The following is a 20,685-nucleotide window of genomic DNA, read 5'->3' on the forward strand; positions in this document are numbered from 1 at the left end:
ACTCTGGGGACTGAAGGCAGATTGGTAGGCTTGGTGGCAAGGACCTTTACCCTCTAAGGCCTCTGGGTAGTCAGTCCTGGAACGCCTCTGATCCTCCCGTTTCTGCTTCCACAGAGCTGAGATCACAGGAGAGTGCTACTGTAGTTAGCTTTTTAATTAGCTCTTTGTTCTTCTGAAGGAGAGAGGGCTTCAGAGCCAGGGCTGGCCTGGGAAAAGCATAGTGTTTGGAGATGAAGGTAGATTATAGGCCCTCCATGCTTGCCTCCTGCCCAGACCTGCTGTCAATAGTGTGATAGGCTTTGTAGGCCGCACCTTCCCGGGCTGTGCTGCTAGACTGTGGACTAAGGCTTGCTGCTGGGTTCTCGCAGACACCACCACCACCCGAAGCAGCTCCTCTTTCACCAAGGCACAGCTGCTTCTCTGACCTCACTTCCACATCTGAACTTTCATCTTCTACTGTAAAGATAAAAATACCCTCTCAGCCTCCCTGGTCCTGATGCTAGCCCAGCCTGTGGCTATCTAAAGTGAGTGTCTCTTGCATCTTCTCTTAGCTCTTTGTCCCTTTGGGCTTTGGGCTTCTCTCCCTCAAGGATCTAGCTACTAGTTATTTTTCCAGAGGCTTCCTCTGTCCTGATCATCAGCCCTGCTGTGTCCCATCCTGCTCTACTACTGATGAAGCCAAAGACACCCTTCTGTCCCCTCCCTGTCCAGCTGACCTCCCCGGAGCCCTGAGTGTGGTCCTCTGAGAATCCCCTGGCTCTGTAGGCTGGTCTCCCCACTCCTAGTCTTTTTCTGCATATCCCTATCCCTGCTCTGTGGGTGGGACCCCTTCTTACTTGGCCCATGCCCTGGATCTAGAGGCCTGTAGCTGTGACTTGGGCCAGGAGAAAGAACTTCATGTAGGATCATCCTCCTGCCTTCTCTGCAGTAGCTTCTCTGCATCTGCCTCCTTGCTTGGACACATGGCAGTCTCTTCTCACTGTGGTTCGGTATCTGAAAAGTCCCATACCACACCCCAAATCAGCTGGATTTTCTTCTGTGTTATCTTCTATTTTCATCTCTTTTTCTTTCTTTTTTTGAGATAGGGTTTCTCTGTGTAGCCCTGGCTGTTCTGGAACTCACTCTGTAAACCAGGCTGGCCTCAAACTCAGAAATCTGCCTGCCTCTGCCTCCCGAGTGCTGGGATTAAAGGCGTGTGCCACCAACGCCCGGCTTCTTTCTTTCTTTCTTTCTTTTTTTTTAACAGTCTCATTCTGTAGCCCTGACTGGCCTAGAACTCATGTGTGACAGGTCTGCCCACCTCTGCATCTTGAGTGTCAAGATTAAAGGAGTGTGCTTCTACCTCTGATTATTTTCTTGTTTTAAAACTCAGTGGTTAAGAGCACTTACTGGCCTTGCAGAGGTGCAGTTCCCAGTACTCACATGGCAGCTTAAAACTATCCTTAACGTCAGACCCAGGAGATCCAACTCCCTCTTCTGACCTCCACAGCCTCCAGGAACATAGTGGTACACATACATGCAAATATTTAGGTCTATGGTTTAAAAAAAATTACTTCTCTTATGTCTGTGAGTACACTGTCACTCTCTTCAGACACACCAGAAGAGGGTATCAGATGGTTGGCAGCCACCATGTGCTTGCTGGGAATTGAAATCAGGACCTTTAGAAGAGTACTCAATGTTTTTAACTGCTGAACCATCTCTTCAGCCCAGTCCATGATTTTTTTTTTTTTTTTTAAAGATAAGATCTTACAGGAGCTGGAGAGATGACTCAGTGGTTAAGAGCACTGGCTGCTCTTCCATAGGACATAGGTTCAACTTGTAGCACCTGCATGTCAGCTCACAACTGTTTGTAACTCTGGTTCCAGGAGATCTGATGCCCTCACACAGATATACATACAGGCAAACCATCAAAGCACATAAAATAAAAAAAAAATAATAAATTAAAAAAAAAAAAAGATAAGGGGCTGGAGAGATGGCTCAGTGGGTAAGAGCACCCGACTGCTCTTCCGAAGGTCCGAAGTTCAAATCCCAGCAACCACATGGTGGCTCACAACCACCTGTAATGAGATCTGATGCTCTCTTCTGGTGTGTCTGAAGACAGCGACAGCTACAGTGTATTACATGTAATAAATAAGTAAATAAATAAATCTTTTTAAAAAAAAAAAGATCTTACCATGTAGCTCTGGCTGGCTTGGAAGTCCCTTGTAAATCCGACTGGCTTGAAACTCACAGAAATTCATCTGCCTTTGCCTCCCAAGTCCTGGGTTAAAACTTCTGCACTACTATGCTCATTTTATTTTGAATTTTGATACAGGATCTCACTGTAGCCAGCCGAGGCTGGGCTCCAGTTCACTGTGTAGCTAAGGATGGCCTTGGACTTCTGGTTCTCTTGCCTCTGCCTTCCAACTGCTGGAATTGCAAGCCCGTATCACCATCCCCTGCTTCTAGAATTAACTTTATTTTTGGAGGATTTTGACTAATGCAGCTCACTTTTCAAGGATTATTACTATTTTGGAGGTTGAGAGGTGGGCAGTCGCCCAGCAAGGGATGGAGGGTCTCAAACAGAAAATGAGACCCAGTGAGACCATACTGTCTTGTGGGGGACATGAGGCAGTAAGGACCCCCAAAGGGCTCTAGGTTTGGAGGCCTCTCTGACTATAGGAGTTGGAAACAAGGAGGTAGGGGCAGAGAACATTTGGACATTTTTGGTTCTGGGGCCCAGAGGAGAAACCAAGCTCAGCGCAGAGAATACAGTTTCAGATAGGGCTCTTGTCATGACCTCCAGCTGTTGGCAATTGCAGTTCAGACTAGGGTTGTGTGGCCTACAACTAAGGAGGTGGTGAGACACATCGTTAAAGAAGGTGTAGCCAGCAGACAGGACAAATATCCCTTGGCAAACAGATCTCTTTTCTGAATGTGGATTCTGGATTGTCTTTGGGGAAATACAGTAATTGACCAATCAGCCAGAAGGAAGTGAATGTGGATTGGGGATTTTGCACAATGGGCTTGATTAGGTGTCAGGTGGGAGGGAGACTGCCCTTTGTCATGTAGAAGGAGCTTGGCCTGCTAGCCTTGGGGATGAGGGTAGGTAGAACTTTGGTGGTCTTGGGGGGATCAGACTGGAAGAGGGAGTTACCCTCTTGGTGAACCAAGTTTGTCACCCTGCAGGAGAGGGCAGGAGAACACTGACTAGTGCAGCCCTGGGCTGGGCTTGACCTCTTACCCTGCAGGTCAGGCTGCCAGTTGAGTGTCAAGTGACAATATGGGGTCAGGCCTTTAGGGGTATGTGTCAGCTAGCCAAGGTTCAGATGCAAAGGGGACTCTGAGGCTAGGCAAGCTAAGGCCCAGGAGCAAACTCATTCCAGGCAAGAGCCAGCAACTGAGGTTGGCACGGGTAGATACTTTGTTCCTGTTGGACAAATGCACGAAGGCCAGCCAAGGTGCCTTAGAAAGGCCCAGCCCTAGCCCCACACCACTGAGCTCCTGACTCTAGTCCAGAGCTCTCTCCCAGGGAAGTCCAGGCTTATTTGGGCCTCACTGGGTCAAGGAGGGAGGTGACTAGGCAGGAACAGGGAGCACGCTACAAGCCATATGGCCCTGTCCCCTCTCTGAGAGGTGTGAATCCTGAGTTTAGTTTTAGATGTGTGTGTCAGGAGGAGCCTTGGTACCTCTCTCCTCTTGTCAGGTGAGGCAATGAGAGGCAGGATTCTGTAAAAAGGACGGGATGGAAGCCCAGCGATGCCATTAAGGCTCTTGTCTCACAGATATGGAAACTGAGGCACAGGCTGCTGATTAACACATCCTTGTTCCCCTAGGTAGAACTGGCCCTTGGTGAAATGTCACTGGGGAGAGTGAAGGAGATAGGGGGCCATGAACACTGCAGAGTCACCTCTCCAACCCATGCACCTGTGTCCCTGTGGTGGTAGTGGCTTCCACAGGGTCACAATCAAGAAATATTTGCTTAATTGATTGAAGAGAAAAACAGGCAGGAAGAGAAGCTTGTAATGACCAAGGCTTCTAGGTTTTTCTGCAGAGAAAGAAATCACCTTCAGAGGTCTTTCTCCCTCAATACCTTTTAATTGTGTGGGGTAGGGCAGGGAGGCAATAATATGACAGACAGACAGACAGACAGACAGACAGACAGTGTACAGGGGATGAAATCAGCACCTTGAACATTCTGGGCAAGTTCCCTTCACCACAGAGCTATACCCCAGCCCCTGTAATTTCCTGACCCTCATCCCCACCCCCACCCCCAAGTCCTCTGTGATAACAGATGGAATTTAGGTGTGGCATCTCAGAAGAAGTGGCTCTCCCGTGTGGACCCAGAGAAGATGGGGTCTCTAGTTGGCATGGCTGAAGGAGGGGTCCTTTTGACTCCGGCATAGACTTTGGTGGCTCTGACCCAGCCAGGAGCAGAAGTTCAGGGTAGCACAGTACATGCCCCCTTACCCCTTGAGGGTTTGTTCTAATGGGAAGTGGTTTGCCTGCAGGTGCCTCTGAGGTGTGACTAAAGCCCCAAGGAGAGCAAACAAATCATAATGAAACCAAGTCTGTGTGTTTGATTCCTGTCTTTAGCCTCCCTCCCCTGTGTGCTTGGTAAATACATAAAATGAAAACACTTCTCAGTGACCTGTGCAAGGTTTCAGGCTGTATCTGCAGGCTGGCCTTGAACTTGTTTGTAGTAAATAACTCCCAGAGTCCTGGGAGTACCGTGCCCAGTCTTTATGACATGCTGGGGAATTGAACTCAGGGCCTGGTGTTAATCATTCCCCAACAGTATCCAGCCAGAGGGTGGTGATGGCACTGAGCTGTGTTTATTTCATCTTGTCCCCGTCTGTTCCCAGCCTTGAGGTTTCATCTTTTTGCCCATGTAATAGGGTTGGGGTGAGGGGATGGGTAAACTCCATTTCATCTAGATTTTTAAAAAAGACCTGAAATAATATGTTTAGGTTATGTTTGTATATGTTTAAGAGCTTCTAGCCCTGAATTTCCTAAGTTTGTTCTGGGATAAGAGCTTCCTCAGGGAAGTCCACTACAGTGAAAAGTCGAGAGAAGGGCTACACACGGAGGCTCATGCTCATAATGTCAGCACTTGAAAGGCCAGGCCAAGACAAGAGGATTGCACTAAGTTCAAGGCCACTTAGCTACATAGCAAGCACCAGGCCAATTGTAGAAGATAGAAGGTAGAGGAGGAAGAGGAGGAAGAAGAGGGAAAGGAGGAAGAAGGGGAGGAGGGGGAGGAAGAAGAGGAGAAAACTCTTAAAGTGTGCCTTTAAGGCAGAAAGAGTCAGGCATGGTAGTGAATCTCTATAATCACAGCACTGGAGAAACTGAGGCAGCAGGCTAAGTGCATGCTGGAGACCAGCTAGGGCTACCCAGTGAGTTCCAGGCCTGTGTGAACTATAGTGTCAGACCCTGTCTCAAACATAAGATGATGAAACAAATAAACCAACCCCTCCCCAAAACAAACAAAACATCGATCAATCAAAGGGAAAACCCCGAAACAGCAAAACCCGAGGAGTGACCACAAGGTAAACTAGGAAACCCCAAGCTATGGGGGAGCTGCTCGTGGCACGGACTCTGCTGCTCGTCAACCCACGTGGCCCTGATGGAGGGCGTGGGGCTCTGGAGAGCACGTGTTGGCTGCTCACTGCACCCCCGTGTCCTGTGTCCATGAGTGTTCTCAGTCTGACGTGGGTCTCCATACCTTGTGTGGCATGAGGCATGGGCATTGGCACTGGAAGTCTCAGCACACTCGAGGGCCTGGGGGCTGTGGGAATCTCCCCAACACTGCCAGGCATGAATCCAGGGGTTTGAGAGCCAGGAGTTCCCCTCTGCTCTGCTAGGACAAAGGCTCCTTACACTTCTTCCACTTGTGGCCCCTTGGGCCTAAGACATTTTTATGAGAACCCAGGTATATGGGAATAAAATAGGTGACAAAGCAAACATTTGCTGACAGTGATCATAAAGACGGTTATTTTAAAACAATTCATTGATACGCACATGTCATGTGCATTAGATCGGTAAGCTGTCATGTGCTGTGAGGGGCTCTCCAGTCCCAGACTCCAGCACCTTGTCTGGGGACAGGTTGCTCCCTGACTCAGACTGTGGCTGAATGCTTGATACAGCAAGACTGAGAGCATCTTCAGCCTCTTCACGGTTGTGACTGCAGATTCCCCAAACTGAGTACATGTAGAAAAAGCTCCGGCAGCTTAACTCTCAGAACGAGACAATTCATCACAACCAAGTCATCACAAACCATCCTAACCAAAATGATGGTTATCAGCAGTGGACCCCCTGGCCTCCTGCCGAGGAGTGTGGCTCTAAACGGTGCAGCCTACTTCTGCCTGGTTTTGAGTGACAGGTGACTGAACAGACTGTGTCTGGGTTCTGTCCCCTGTTCTGCTCTTGCAGTGGCCAGTGCCAGACAGCTCTGACTTGTTCTTCCTGTCACAGGATAATCCATGCAAAAACTTGACTGCAGCGAGATATTTCTGGTAGGTGGCTCTGGTTGTCCACTTGGTTGGTTGGTTGGTTTGGTTTGGTCTTTTGTGTTTGTTTGTTTTTGTGTTTGAATGGAGCCGAGGGTCTCCTGCGTGCTTGGAAAGCCCTCTGGGCCATAGCCAGCCTGTCTAGACTCAGACACTCGGACACCACTGTGATAATCATCACTGTTATGAATGTATTTATGTCAGACTGAGGGGAATTGCTGGGTCTCAGAATGATGTAGTTCCTCCAACTCTAGAACCAGCTGCCAAAGTGTTTTCAGCTGTTTTTCTGTTTTTATTACAATATAGGAGTTCTCATCAGTATAGACATTCAGTAAATTGGTAGGATTCTGTTTGCATTCTTGATTTAAAAAACAAAAAAAAAAAAAAAAAAAAAAAAACAAAGCCGGGCGTGGTGGCGCACGCCTTTAATCCCAGCACTTGGGAGGCAGAGGCAGGCAGATTTCTGAGTTTGAGGCCAGCCTGGTCATCAAAGTGAGTTCCAGGACAAGCCAGGGCTACACAGAGAAACCCTGTCTCAAAAAACCAAAAAAAGAAATCTTCTAAGCTAAGTGAGGCCAGGGCCATGGTGGCACAGGCCTTCAACCACAGCACCTGGGAGGCAGTGGCAGATGGAGCTCAGACTTGCACAGAGAAATCCTGTCTTGAAAAAACAAAAACAAAAACCCAAGTGTGTTGGCTCACATTTCCCAGCGCCTGGGAGGTGGAGACAGGAGGGTCAGAGAAGCTACCTGGCCAGCATGAGGCCCTGTCATGGATGGCCAGAGGACTGTCTAAGAGGTGGCTCTCACTGGCCAGCATGAGGCCCTGTCATGGATGGTCAGAGGACTGTCTAAGAGGTCGTTCTCACAGGTTGCATGAAGCACCTTAACAGATAACACTATTTTCTGGGCAAGAAGAGAAGAGTTTTGGAGAAAAGTGAGGATCTAAGACCACAGGACAAATGACATGCTTTTCAACAAAGTATGAACACAGGGAGAATCTATAGGTTATGAGATTCAAAAGGCTCATCAGAGCTGGGTTGTCATGGCCTATGCCAGAGTGAGGCAGAGGATCATGAGTCCAAAGCCAGTGTGAGCTTCATAGTGAGACCCTGTCAAAAGAAAAACGCAAACAGTGCAGATGGAACACAAAATTGGTCTGGGTCAATATAATGGGTACATGGGAGTTACTTGTGCTATTTCATCTACCTTTGTGTATGACAACTTCCATGGTGTGGGTGAGATTTCCTAATGGTTACAGCTAATAGAAAAAGGACTCTTCCAGGTGTGGTGTCAGACGCCTTTAATCCCAGCACTTGGGAGGCAGAGGCAGGCAGATTTCTGAGTTCGAGGCCAGCCTGGTCTACAGAGTGAGTTCCAGGACAGCCAGGGCTACACAGAGAAACCCTGTCTCGAAAAACAAAACAAAACAAAACAAAACAAAACAAAACAAAACAAAACACCACCACCACCAACAACAACAACAAAAAACTCCAACAGCCGGGTGTGGTGGTGCACGCCTTTAATCCAAGCACTTGGGAGGCAGAGGCAGGAGAATTTCTGAGTTCAAGGCCAGCCTGGTCTACAAAGTGAGTTCCAGGACAGCCAGGCTACACAGAGAAACCCTGTCTCAGGAAAACAAACAAACAAACAAAACAAAAGGGCCAGGAAGGAGTTTAGCTGATAGAATACTTGCCTAGAATGCTTGAGGTCTTGAGTTCAATCCCCGGCACCATAGAACACCTGCATGTTTGGAGGGGCAGAGGCAGGAAGATGAGAAGTTCAAAGTCATCCTTGGCTGCACAGTGAGTGTGAACCCAGCCTGTAATACATGGGGGGTTGGGGAAGGCGTGCCAGTGGCAGAGCCAGAGGGGAGAGGTAGAAAGAGAGAGACAAAAGACAGACAGACAGACAGACAGACACATACACACAGAGAGAGAAAGAGAGAGAGAGAAAGAGAGAGAGAGAGAGAGAGAGAGAGTATTGATGGATACCCCATTTGTACCTAACAAAAAGCAGTGGATTTAGACATGGAAGTCACCTAAGCACTGTTATAAACAATAAGGAGAACCCAGAAGGGAAGCTGCGTTGGAAGTCAGAAGATAAAATAAACAATATGCACTGAGCGATACAAGCAACAGTTAAGCAGGCCTGTGAGTTAACGATCCCTTTTCCATAGCAGCAAGAATTACAAAGGGCCTAGGGATTTACTGAACATGTTACACATAGACACATACATCTAACTGAAAATAAAATAAATCTTTAAGAAAAAAATAAGAAGAAATCCACATTGTAGTGTGTTGTCACCATAGTGCTTCCTGTCTAATCATGCTTGCTAAAGTCAGAAAAGAGAGGTATGTCTGGCCTGCAGGAGGCCTGAGGTTCATCCCCAGCTCTGAAACAAACAAATAGCCAAATCAGCTATGCAGGCGTCTCAATTGCCACCCGACTCAGAGCAGCGATAAGGTCTAATTGCAAAGAGGCAAAGTAAGTGTCAGAGTAAACAAGTGGCCCTCAAGAAGAAGTAAACCTGGCTGCTCCTGGGAGGGGACCCTGGGGAGGAGGGACTTTTCACTGGACTGCTTAAAGGATAAAGTCGGGGAGCATGTGGACACGGAAGGGTGAAAATGTTATACGGCTCCATCCCTAGACAGAGAGCTACACATGACCAATGACTGCTGGGTTGGGGAGAGTTAGCCTTTGCCACCGACGAGCCCCCTTAGTGGATAACCACGGCAGAGTGGTGGGCCTCAGCCCATATGCACACAAACAACAAAGGCTGGATCAATATTTACATTTACATGTGAGTGTGTATGTGTGAGTGGTGTGAGTGTGTGTGTGAATATGTGACAGAGGGAGTGTGAGTGTTTGAGAGTGTGTGAATGTATGAGATAGTGAGTGTGAGAGAGTATTGTGAGAGTGTGTGTGTATGTGTGTGAGAGTGTATGTGAGTGTGTGTGAGTATATGTGTGTATGAGAGTGTGTGAGTATGTGTATGTGTGTGTTTTCAGTGAGTGTGAGTGTGTGAGAGCTTGTGTGTGTGACTGTGTGTGAGAGTGTGGTTGAGAGTGTGTTGTGAGAGTGCGTGAATGTGTGACAGAGGGAGTGTGAGTGTTTGAGAGTATGTGAAACTATGAGATAGTGAGTGTGAGAGTGTGTGTGTGTGTGAGAGAGAGAGTGTATGTGAGTGTGTGTATGAGAGAGTGTGTATATGTGTGTGAGCCTGTGTGTTCAGTGAGTGTGAGTGAGTGTGTGTAAGAGTGTGTGTAAGTGTATGTGCCTGTGTGTTAAGTGAGTGTGTGGGTATGTATGTGTGTGTGTGAGTGTGTGTAACAAATAATCTAAGAGAAAACAGGCCATCAACCTGAAAGTGGTGGGAAGAGCAGGGAGGAGTTTGAGGGAGGGTAGCTGTGAAGGGAGGGAGGAAAAGGGGGGAAAAGAAAACAAATGACAGATGTTGATGCAGATGTGGACAGAAAGGAGCCTTAACTACCCACCACTAGTGAGAACGTGAACCAGCCCAATATGAAGCTCAGTATGGAGGAAGGAAGATTCCCATGTGACTCAGTTGGACCCTTCCTGGGTATTTGCCCAAAGCACTCCAGGTTGACTCATCACAGAGGCGAGTGTTTAATGTGGCTCTATTCACAGCAGCAGAGTCAGGGAAACAACCCAGATGCTCACACAGAGGAATGGAAATGGGAAAGGTGGTGTGTATACACAACAGCTTTCTGCTGGTATGAAGGATGAAGCCATGGTGTTTGCAGGAGAGTGGACACTCCCAGAGGTAACCATCGTGAAGGAATTAAGTGAATCTCAGAACAGTTCTCATGCATTTCCTGTCACTCTGGCTCCCAGATTGTATGTGGGTACAGAAATTGATATTCATATATCATGAGAGTAGAACTGCCTGGGGTTATAAGGCAGACCAGTGGGAAGGGAAAGGAGAGAAAGGAGAAGGTGGAGGGGGCGCAAGCAGGATGTTTTCAATATGTAGTATATGCATACTAAAATCTTCAAGACATTAAACCATGGATCAGTGAGGTCCATTGGTGGGTGACGGCGCTTGATACCAAGCCTGACCCACAGACTTCAATTCCTAGGACTAACGTGGTGGGAGGAGAGGACCAACTCCTTTGTTTGTTTGTTTGTTTGTTTGGAGATGGGGTCTCTCTGTGTAGCCTGGTCTGTCCTGGAATTCACTCTATAGAGCAGGCTGGTCTTGAACTCACAGAGATCCACCTGCTTCTGCCTCCCAAGTGCTGAGATTAAAGGTGTGCACCACCACAGTCCCATGGGAACCAACTCTTAAAAGTTGTTCTTTGATATTCACATACATACTGTAACCCGTGCCTCTACCTCCTCCAATAAATAAACAAAAACAACAACAAAAAATCAATTTAAAACACAGTTTGGGGGAAAAACCCACATAAAATTAAGAACTGGGCATAACGGTCTGAACCTGTACCCACTGTGGAGGGTGAGGTGGGGAATCACGTAAGTTCAGGAGTTGGAGGCTAGCCAACTCTTTTTTTTTTTTTTTTGGTTTTTCGAGACAGGGTTTCTCTGTGTAGCCCTGGCTGTCCTGGAACTCACTTTGTAGACCAGGCTGGCCTCGAACTCAGAAATCCGCCTGCCTCTGCCTCCCAAGTGCTGGGATTAAAGGCGTGCGCCACCACGCCCGGCCCGCTAGCCAACTCTTAAACTAAATTAGGGCTGGACTATAGCCTAGTGGCTGAGGACATGCTTAGCATCCCTAAGTCCCTGGGTTCAGTCTAAGCATGGGGGGGGGGGGGAGGTGGCCGTGGCGCGCGGGAGGGGGAGGGGGGAGACAACAAAACAAAAACCAACTCACAAAACAAAACAGAACATATCTTCACACACACTCCATGACACTCCACATCGAAAACTCCAATAAACAACACTCGCCTGCCACCAAATCTGTAAAGATGATTTTTTTTTTCAAGATAGGGTTTCTCTGTGTAGCCCTGGCTGTCCTGGAACTCACTCTGTAGACCAGGCTGGCCTCGAACTCAGAAATCTGCCTACCTCTGCCTCCCGAGTGCTGGGATCAAAAGGCGTGTGCCACCACGCCCGGCAAGATGATTTAAAAAAGAAAAACTAAAAATTTTATATATTAAAATGTAGGTGCAAATAATGGTCGTTAATAAAATCTGCACGACGAGGAAACCATTCCATGTTGTCTGCAGGAGAGGTGGAGGACGGTGCGCAGGCGGGGCAAAGGAAGAACCCGCCTCTTCCCACACTCCTCCCTCCCACAGATCCAAATGTTCCTGAATTCTAATTAGTTTTAAGAGAGTAAAAAAAAAAAAAAAAAAAAGAGAGTCAAGCTACATCTTAGAAAGTTCACTTCTCAAATATGTTAACAGTGTAAGAGGCAGCTAGCCTTTCTTGAGCACCTACTGTGTACCAAGAGGCTTGCCAAGAATCTGGGAACATGGTGATTAAATGGCTAATTTCTGGGTCCATTTTCCCAGAGGGAAACTGGAATCACCTTGAGAGGACTCACATGTCCCACAGTGGATTTACGTCACATTGAGGAGGCTCTGAGATGTGCAGAACTTGTGAGTGTGGTACAGCAAGGTTTGAATTCAAACCTGCAGGAGCCAACGGCCTAAAACGCCTCTGTATCCCTGTCTGCACCTCGTCTTTGACCTAAAAAAGTTTAGGAAGCTGAGATGCTCTGGGAGAACATGGAGTCCACCAGGCCATGTCTGGAAGTTCCCCTGCACTGCCCACCAGAAGCCACACGGCCTCAGGCAGGGATTAGGATCTTCACGTGTGGGGCCAGGCTGCCCGTGGCACCTGGGCTGGCCTTGGTGTACTTGCTAAGCGAACACAAAGTGTCTGCTCTGCCCAGTGAGGGCACCCTAGACACCAGGAGCTAGCCTTGCAAAGACTGTCCTGGACTTTAGCTTCCCTGACCTCAGAGGCCCTTGGGTCTGATCCTACGCCTGATGTTAGCCATACACTTAACTCTGCAAGTCCCAAGATGACTTCTGTTCCCATTGCAGGGTTTGCCCCAGCAGCCCAACCTCTGTTTGGATCCAGAGAGTGGTAGGAAACACCAGGCTTTTTTTCTTACTTAGCCCTCATTCCCCTCGTGATTGGGCCACTGCCCACCCCTGGGTCCTTATGCTGGTCTTGAGCCAAGAAAGGCATCATGTCAGAAGCTGCAGACTTCTTTCCAGGGCCCCCCCACCCTCCCCCACCCCGCTCTCCTGGTTTGGGGGCTGCTTTCCAATCTCGAGCCTGACCTGGGTCAGACCTGGGCAGGAGCGGTGGGGAAGGGAGTTGCTCTTCTGCATAACAAAGGGTGGCCCTGCTGGAGAGCCAGGGAACACACCAGGGACAAGTCTTACAATCCACTATGGTTTCTTCATCTATCCCCCGGCTAAGATTGTCTGAATCTGCAAATAAAACCCCTAGATACTGGTGTAATGCAAATCCCAGGTAAACAATGACTGATATATTGTGTAATCAAGTCCCAGATTCCACACCGGTTATATTTGGCAGCCCTACCCCTGGCAGCTTGCTCAATTTTATTTCTCCAGCTCACAAAGCCACAAATTCACACTCGGGTATGTATCCCAGCTGTGACTTGGAGAAGGCTTAGTATATTCCTGGTATATAGCTACACACCCCTGTCCCCACCCCAGCCACATGCCCCTGTCCCCAACCCAGCCACACACCCTGTCCCCACCCCAGACACACACCCCTGGGCAGGACTTAGCAGAAAATAATTGGAGCTGTGGAAAGCCCTTTGTGGGCATCGATCTTAACTATGTTGCCCCTTGTCTGAGCCGCTGTACTCTGGCTCAGAGATTGGGATGGGGGTAGATTCTCAATTCTCCTACAGCAAGAAAGGGAAAGGATAGGCTGCTCATGGGCCAGTCCCAGGCTTTGCAACCAAGGAAGGTCCCCCAGCCCCCAAAGTGAAGAAGCTTCACTCTTATCAGCCCTAGAAAAGTCTTTTGCACACCTGGGAAGCAAGTCAGTTGGAGAGCCCAGGTGTTGATTGACATTTGGTTCTCTCCAGGGTTTGGAAGCAGTGATGGACAAGACTACAGGTGCACATTCCAGACACTGGGAACAGGCATCCAGCAGAGAACGAGAGACCTCCGCATCTTCTCCAGGACCCACCTTCCATCCCATGCTGGGATTGAATTTAGGGCTTCACGAGTGCAGGGCCGGTGCTGCTCTACCACTGAGCTATTACCACCCCCGTCCTGAATGTCCTAATTGGTCAGACACCCTTAAGTCAATGGTGAAGTATATGGCTAACAGACAGTGGTGACCAGATGTTCTCAGTTCAGACAGGCTTTTGTGTCCTTTCTAGACAGCCCCTCCTCAGGACCCAGGGGCTTGTTTCATGCTGAGCTCCCAGGAGGTCCCAGGGGTGTGACCTCTCCTCTTCCTCCCTGCCCCCCACCCCAGGACCAGCCTATAAAGCTGTTCCGTACCAGTCCTCCGCAGACTCAAGACCCTTTCAGGACACCTCAGGGACACACACATCCACAGCTCCTCTTCCCAGACAGCACCATGCCATTCCTGTGGCTCTGCTGGGCACTCTGGGCACTGTCGCTGGTTAGCCTCAGGGAAGCCCTGACTGGAGAGCAGATCCTGGGCAGCCTGCTGCAACAGCTGCAGCTCGATCAACCGCCAGTCCTGGACAAGGCTGATGTGGAAGGGATGGTCATCCCCTCGCACGTGAGGGCTCAGTATGTGGCCCTGCTACAACACAGCCATGCCAGCCGCTCTCGAGGCAAGAGGTTCAGCCAGAACTTTCGAGGTGAGCCCTCCCCTGTTGTCCTTGGTCTCTAGGAAAGGCCGACTGATCATACCTTCCTTCCACCTGTGGTGTGTATGGACCCTTGCCTTGTGGTGCTCAGAGTCAGTCATGGGGGGCACAGGGTGAGGCAGACGTTAGAGGAGAGAAGATTTGGGAGGGTGTTTGGGTCTGGGCACTGGGGATCTGGCTGTGCACTGAAGGAGTCTCAGGATGGGATAAGGGGGCCTGTGCTTGCTGATAAATTAAGGAGCAGAGAAGAGGGAGGAGAGTGGAAGAAAACAGAACTCCTGGAGCAGTCAGGGCCAGGTAGAACTTCCTGGGGTCACTGCCTGGAATAGTGGCTGACTATGTCTTGCCATGGACAGAGAACAGTGGCTGGGTAGAGGCAGCCCTGGGTGACAGAATTTGGAAGGGGGAGAGAGAGAGAGAGAGAGAGAGAGAGAGAGAGAGAGAGAGAGAGAGAGAGAGAGAGAGAGAGAACAGGTATCCAGCTGTCAAGTAGCAAAGGCCTGTGTGGTGGTGCAGCCTTTTCCAGCTGGAAGCAGCCCTCATGGGCACAGCCACATCCATAAACTTACTGTTCTGCGGTACCTAGGCCTGGAGATATAAGGATGCTGGTTCTGAACAGGCAGGCAACAGAGATGTCTGCTGAAGATAGGTGTGGCTGGCCTCTCAGGTAACCACTCTGCTATCCCAGAGAATGAGCACACTGGCTGGAGCCATTTAGGAAGGTGACAACTCCCTGAACACTTGCCCCAGGGTTCAGCAGTCCTGACAAAGATGTTCACAGACTCCTGTTCCACTGAACGGAACCCCTCACAAATGCATCTGTCTCTTAAGAAAGGCACCTCGGGCTGGGCTTCTTTTCTCTAGTCTCTGCAGCCTGATTCTGTATCCCTCCCCCAATCCTCTCCCCAAACCTTCCAGAAAGAAGCCAGCATTGCCACCCTCTGGAACCCCTCCAGCTCCTTCCTTGCACAGGGTTCCAAAGTCATCACTAAGGGTGGAAGAGTTAGCGTTCAGGGCCTCATTGCAAACTTTACAACTCCTGGGTAGTAAGAGAGACTTCTTTTTCCCGTTGTTTGTGGGCTTCCTGCTTACAACTCTCCCTGAGGATTTTTAAGGAATCTTGGCCATTGGTCTTGGGTCTTGCCACCCTGGATGTTATCTGGTACTTGTAGAGGCCCGGCTGACTCTGCCCTTGTCCACAGAGGTGGCAGGAAGGTTCCTGGTGTCAGAGACCTCCACTCACCTGCTAGTGTTCGGCATGGAGCAGCGGCTGCCGCCTAACAGCGAGCTGGTGCAGGCTGTGCTGCGGCTGTTCCAGGAGCCTGTGCCCAGAACAGCTCTCCGGAGGCAAAAGAGGCTGTCCCCACACAGTGCCCGGGCTCGGGTCACCATTGAATGGCTGCGCTTCCGCGACGACGGCTCCAACCGCACTGCCCTTATCGATTCTAGGTATAGTTTCTCTCTCTCTCTCTCTCTCTCTCTCTCTCTCTCTCTCTCTCTCTCTCTCTCTCTCTCTCTCTCTCTCTCTCCCCACCCCCCTCCCCCGTGGGAGAGTTGGGAAGTGAGGGACTCGGCCATGCAGGGGGAGGGGAGCAGCAGATGATAGGGATGGGTACCAGACGGGACAGACTCTTCCTCCAAGGCCTCCCTAACAACTTGCCAGTCCCCTCGCCTGACGCGCACTGCTGTGTCTCAGGCTCGTGTCCATCCACGAGAGCGGCTGGAAGACCTTCGACGTGACCGAGGCCGTGAACTTCTGGCAGCAGCTGAGCCGGCCGAGGCAGCCGCTGCTGCTCCAGGTGTCGGTGCAGAGGGAGCATCTGGGGCCGGGGACCTGGAGCGCACACAAGTTGGTCCGGTTCGCGGCGCAGGGGACGCCGGACGGCAAGGGGCAGGGCGAGCCACAGCTGGAGCTGCACACGCTGGACCTCAAGGACTATGGGTAGGCACTGTGGGCTAAGTTGATAAGTGAAATTGAGAGACAAATGAGGACTTTGACTTAACTGTGAAATGATAAAATTTCAGAATGTGAGAATATTTAGAAAAGGCTTCCTCTGACTGTTATGAAGCTCTCAAATAGTATTTATTTAGTTCTTAGCTGCCCATCCCCATAAATATCCAATATTCAGTTGTTTCCTTTGCTTCGGCAGTGGGCTTGAAATCTAGGCCAGAAAATTCCTAGTAAGCTACACACCCAGCCCAGTTCTTCAATACTAGATCTTAAGTCTCTCCCAGATGCTCCTGACCCCTGCCCTGTCAGGTGACCTTTGATCTCTCACCCCTACAGAGCTCAAGGCAATTGTGACCCCGAGGCACCAGTGACTGAAGGCACACGGTGCTGTCGCCAGGAGATGTACCTGGACCTGCAGGGGATGAAGTGGGCTGAGAACTGGATTCTAGAACCGCCAGGGTTCCTGACTTATGAATGTGTGGGCAGCTGCCTGCAGCTACCTGAGTCCCTGACCAGCAGGTGGCCATTTCTGGGGCCTCGGCAGTGTGTTGCCTCAGAGATGACCTCCCTGCCCATGATTGTCAGCGTGAAGGAGGGAGGCAGGACCAGGCCTCAAGTGGTCAGCCTGCCCAACATGAGGGTGCAGACCTGTAGCTGCGCCTCGGATGGGGCGCTCATACCCAGGAGGCTGCAGCCATAGGCACAGGGTATGGCTTCCCCAAGGATGTGACTTTCATGCAAATCTGAAGTGCTCATTATACCGGGAGAGATGGAGATTCTAAATCCCTAAAGGGCAATCCCTGTGTGTGCTCTTTGCTCCCTCTGAACCAGCCTCATCCCTAAATTTTTACCTTCAAGGAATGTGACTCGCTGGCCCCTGGAGGCGCTACCCAGTGGTCTCTGTCCTTCATATTGTTCACTGCACTGTATGCGAAGCACTTACATGTATAGATACTGCAAACCAAGGACAGAATTCCCAATTGCCATTGTTCCCTTAATTTGTCGCTGAATCTGGGCTGAGTCCCAGTCTTGACTCTGGACCTAAGCCACAAGTTGGGCAAACATGCCTAACCTAGGCAATTCTGGCTTTGCTAGATGTGAATAAAATATGCTTTGTTTTGTAGCGTTTTGTTTCCTTATTTTTTTCTCTCTCTCAAGACAGGTTTTTTGTGTGTGTGTGTGTGTGTGTGTGTGTGTGTGTAGCTCTGTCTTGCTTTCCCATTTAAACTACATCTGTGTAAACTGGGGCAGAAAAAAGAAAGGCCTGAAGCCGGGCGTGGTGGCGCACGCTTTTAATACCAGCACTCGGGAGGCAGAGGCAGGCGGATTTCTGAGTTCGAGGCCAGCCTGGTCTACAGAGTGAGTTCCAGGACAGCCAGAGCTACACAGAGAAACCCTGTCTCGAAAAACCAAAAAAAAAAAAAAAAAAAAAAAAAAAAGAGAAAGGCCTGGTGTTAGATCAACTTAACTGAGAACTAAAGAGCTAGACTTGATCGAAGTTTCAACGATAAAAGAAGCCAAGTTGGTGGTGTCTGCTTTTCAGAACTGAGATAGAAATGTTTTGCTGTTGAGATTTTTGGCTTTTTTGGGGTCCAACAATTAGCGTTTTATTTTCAATTCTAGTTGCATTAAGAAAAAAAAATCTTATTATGTCAGGTGTGGAGGTGTGCACCTTTAATCCCAGCAGAGGCAAGCAGATGTCTGTGAGTTTGAGGCCATCCTGTGACATAGGGAGTTTCAAGCCAGCCAGCACTACACTGTCAGATCTTGTTTCAAATAAGTAAATAAATAATAAAAAAATCAAAGTCATAATTCTAGAAGGATGGAACTCAGGCCTCTTGGGCTGATATAGGGGGCGCTATTCACAGCATTGGCTATGCCATGGCAGGATGCCAAGTATACAGAAGCCTTTTAGAAACAAGCATGACCAGAGTCTCAGCCCAGGGAATGGGTCTTTTAGCCTCCCTACGGGTCTGCACAGCAGTTGGCTTCAAATCCCATATTCTCGAGTCTAATCTGAATCCTAAGCTTTCTTGTCCTTGATCCCCTAAATAGCAGCAGCAACCCCCAACTTCCACAGTTTTAGTTTAAGAAACCAATAATTTTTTTTAAAGAAAACCTGTATTATTTTATTTTACGAAGAAACTCCTGCTCAAAAAAAGCTTTATTTCCCCCTTATAAAGTGAAGAAACTGACGATTTGTTTATTGTATTTATATGAGTACACTGTTGCTATCTTCAGACACACCAGAAGAGGGCATCAGATCCCAACACAGACAGCTGTGAGCCACCATGTGGTTGCTGGGAATTGAACTCAGGACCTCTGGAAGAGCAGTCAGTGCTCTTAACCACTGAGCCATCTCTCCAGCCCTAGATTTATTTATTTATTGTATTTAGAAACCAATAATTTAATAATTACTTTACACACTGACTAGTACAACCAGGTCTATGGCTCGTTCCAACTCACACCCTAGATTTATTTTCTTAGACAGTGTCTCATGTCGTTTCCTGTTTTTATTTAATTTATTATTATTATTATTATTATTATGAGACAAGGTGCTATATAGCTTAGGATAGCCTCCAACTCCATATGCAGTCAAAGATGACCTTAACTTTCTTTTTTCAAGACAGGGTTTCTTTGTGTAGTCCTGGCTGTCCTAGAACTCACTCTGAAGACCAGGCTGGCCTTGAACTCAGATATCTGCCTGTCTCTGCCTGCAAAGTGCTGGGGCTAAAGGTAATGCCCCACCTTGCCTGGCTTTGATGTTTTGTTTTGTTTTGTTTTGTTTGTTTTCCAGCCAGGGTTTCTCTGTGTAGCCTCAGCTGCCCTAGAACTCACTCTGTAGACAAGGCAGGCCTCAAACTCACAGAAATTTGCCTGCCTTTGCCTCCCTAGTGCTAGGATTAAAGGCATGCACACCACTGCTCAGCTATAAATATTTTTAAAAATCAAATTGTGTGTGTGTGAATGTGAGTGTGTTTGTGTGAGTGTGTGTATGTGTATGTGAGTGTGTGTGTGTGAGTATGTGAGTGTGTTTGTGTGAGTGTGTGTTTCTGTGTGTGTATGTGAGTGTGTGTGTGAGTGCCAGCCAGCAAGTGCTTTGGAAGTCAGATGGAAACTTTAGGGAGTTGGTTCTCTCTTTCAACAGTGGGTTCTGTGGGTCAGACTCAGAGACGCAGCTGGTCAGGCTTTCGTGGTAAGTGCCTTTATCCTGAGCCTGAACCTTGAACTTCTCATCCTGTGTCCACATCCGTCCACACCCGGAGTGCGGTGAGTACAGACCTGTATCACCATGACTGGCTTGTGTGTCACTAGGTATCGTGCACACTACCCAAACACTCTGCCAACTTGAGCTACATCTCTAGCCCAGGTCTTGTCAACTCAAACACTCTGATCCATCCCAGCCTTCTCTGGACTTTGAGACTGTAACCTGCAGAAGATCAGACATGGCAAGCCTTTCCTTCCCTTACCAAGGGCCCTAACCTTTTCTTTGGTAGCTGTGACATTATCCTAATGACTGGGGCTAGATCCCAGGGCACAGGCCCGGCAGGTGTCAGCATGATCAACAAAGGCAAAAATGAGGATGTGTGGGATGGGAGCCAGGAGAAGATCAGGCAGAGCCAATCTGAGGAGCCAAGTGCATAAATGACCGGGGGGCCTACAACCAGGGACCTAGAGAAGCCAGTTGTGGGGTCCCTAACAAAGAAAAGACAAGGACAGAGGATGGCTCTGGGAAATTAACTGTTAGCTAGGTGCTTAATGGGTTGGAGGATGGGAGTGGGAAGGGACAGAGAACCAGAGAGGAAAGAGACACCCTGTTTCAGATATCTGCAGGCTGGGCTAGAATCAGGACCAGGGAGGCTGCGAGAGTATTTTTATCTTTACAGTAGAAGATGAAAGTCAAAACATGGAAGTGAGGTCAGAGAAGCAGCAAAACTGTGCCTTGGGGAATGAGGAGCTGCCAGGCATGGCGGTGTCAGTGTGGCAAGAACTCAGCAGCAAGCTTTGGTTCCACTCCTTTCCTTGTGGAAACTGAGACCTGCAAGTGGGTGGTTTGAGGCAGTGGCCCCTCCGGGATCCTTACTCCATTTCCCTAAACATCCAGCGTCGGTCCTGTCTTGGGAGAGGGCGCAGAGCAGGTCCAGAGGCCGCTGTTATCTGGAAACCTCCAAGTCCCAGCCAGAACACACCAGACGCTCAGCGTGTTTGGTTCCAGTTGGCAACGCTGGTGACCCGGGGCAGAGCAGTAACGTGTGGTCCTAGGGAACGCTGGAAATGCTGTTCTTTATTTGGGGCAGGACAGAGCTTTGGAACTTTCAAGGTCCCAGCTCCCTTACGCGGCGGGGCTGGGAACAGGGTAGGTCCACTGCGCCCTGGAGCTCCCCCGCCCTGAAATCCAACTGGGCCAGCTTAGAAGTTCCT

General features: G+C 49.2%; 2 protein-coding genes across 3 annotated transcripts in view; both read left to right on the plus strand.

Annotated features, from left to right (window-relative positions):
* The first annotated feature begins 14,053 nt into the window (after positions 1-14,053).
* LOC110302982 (left-right determination factor 1) lies at positions 14,054-16,963 on the plus strand. Of its 2 annotated transcripts, XM_021173860.2 has the most exons (5): positions 14,054-14,303; positions 15,515-15,557; positions 15,660-15,761; positions 16,009-16,254; positions 16,600-16,963. In XM_021173860.2, the coding sequence occupies exons 1-5, from the start codon at positions 14,054-14,056 to the stop codon at positions 16,961-16,963; spliced, it is 1,005 nt and encodes a 334-aa protein (XP_021029519.2). The 2 variants fall into 2 exon arrangements, with proteins under 2 accessions (XP_021029519.2, XP_021029513.2); XM_021173854.2 differs by having other exon boundaries at positions 15,515-15,761.
* Positions 16,964-20,601: 3,638 nt separating this feature from the next.
* Tmem63a (transmembrane protein 63A) overlaps positions 20,602-20,685 on the plus strand; it is a 34,123-nt gene continuing 34,039 nt past the window's right edge. Inside the window, exon 1 of the mRNA XM_029478127.2 lies at positions 20,602-20,620. The gene's annotated coding sequence lies outside the window, so the exon portion shown is untranslated. The remainder of the gene's footprint in view (positions 20,621-20,685) is intronic.

This window comes from Mus caroli, unplaced genomic scaffold (genome assembly GCF_978045245.1).
Source record: "Mus caroli unplaced genomic scaffold, Mus_caroli_1 scaffold_1, whole genome shotgun sequence".
In the NCBI taxonomy this organism is placed as follows: domain Eukaryota; kingdom Metazoa; phylum Chordata; class Mammalia; order Rodentia; family Muridae; genus Mus; species Mus caroli.

Bases quoted from the DNA above. Each gene is read 5' to 3' on its own strand.
- LOC110302982 (XM_021173854.2), top strand. From the start codon at position 14,054: ATGCCATTCCTGTGGCTCTGCTGGGCACTCTGGGCACTGTCGCTGGTT. The intron at 15,762-16,008 runs GTATAGTTTCTC...GCTGTGTCTCAG, and splicing joins ACTGCCCTTATCGATTCTAG to GCTCGTGTCCATCCACGAGA. The intron at 16,255-16,599 runs GTAGGCACTGTG...TCACCCCTACAG, and splicing joins CTGGACCTCAAGGACTATGG to AGCTCAAGGCAATTGTGACC.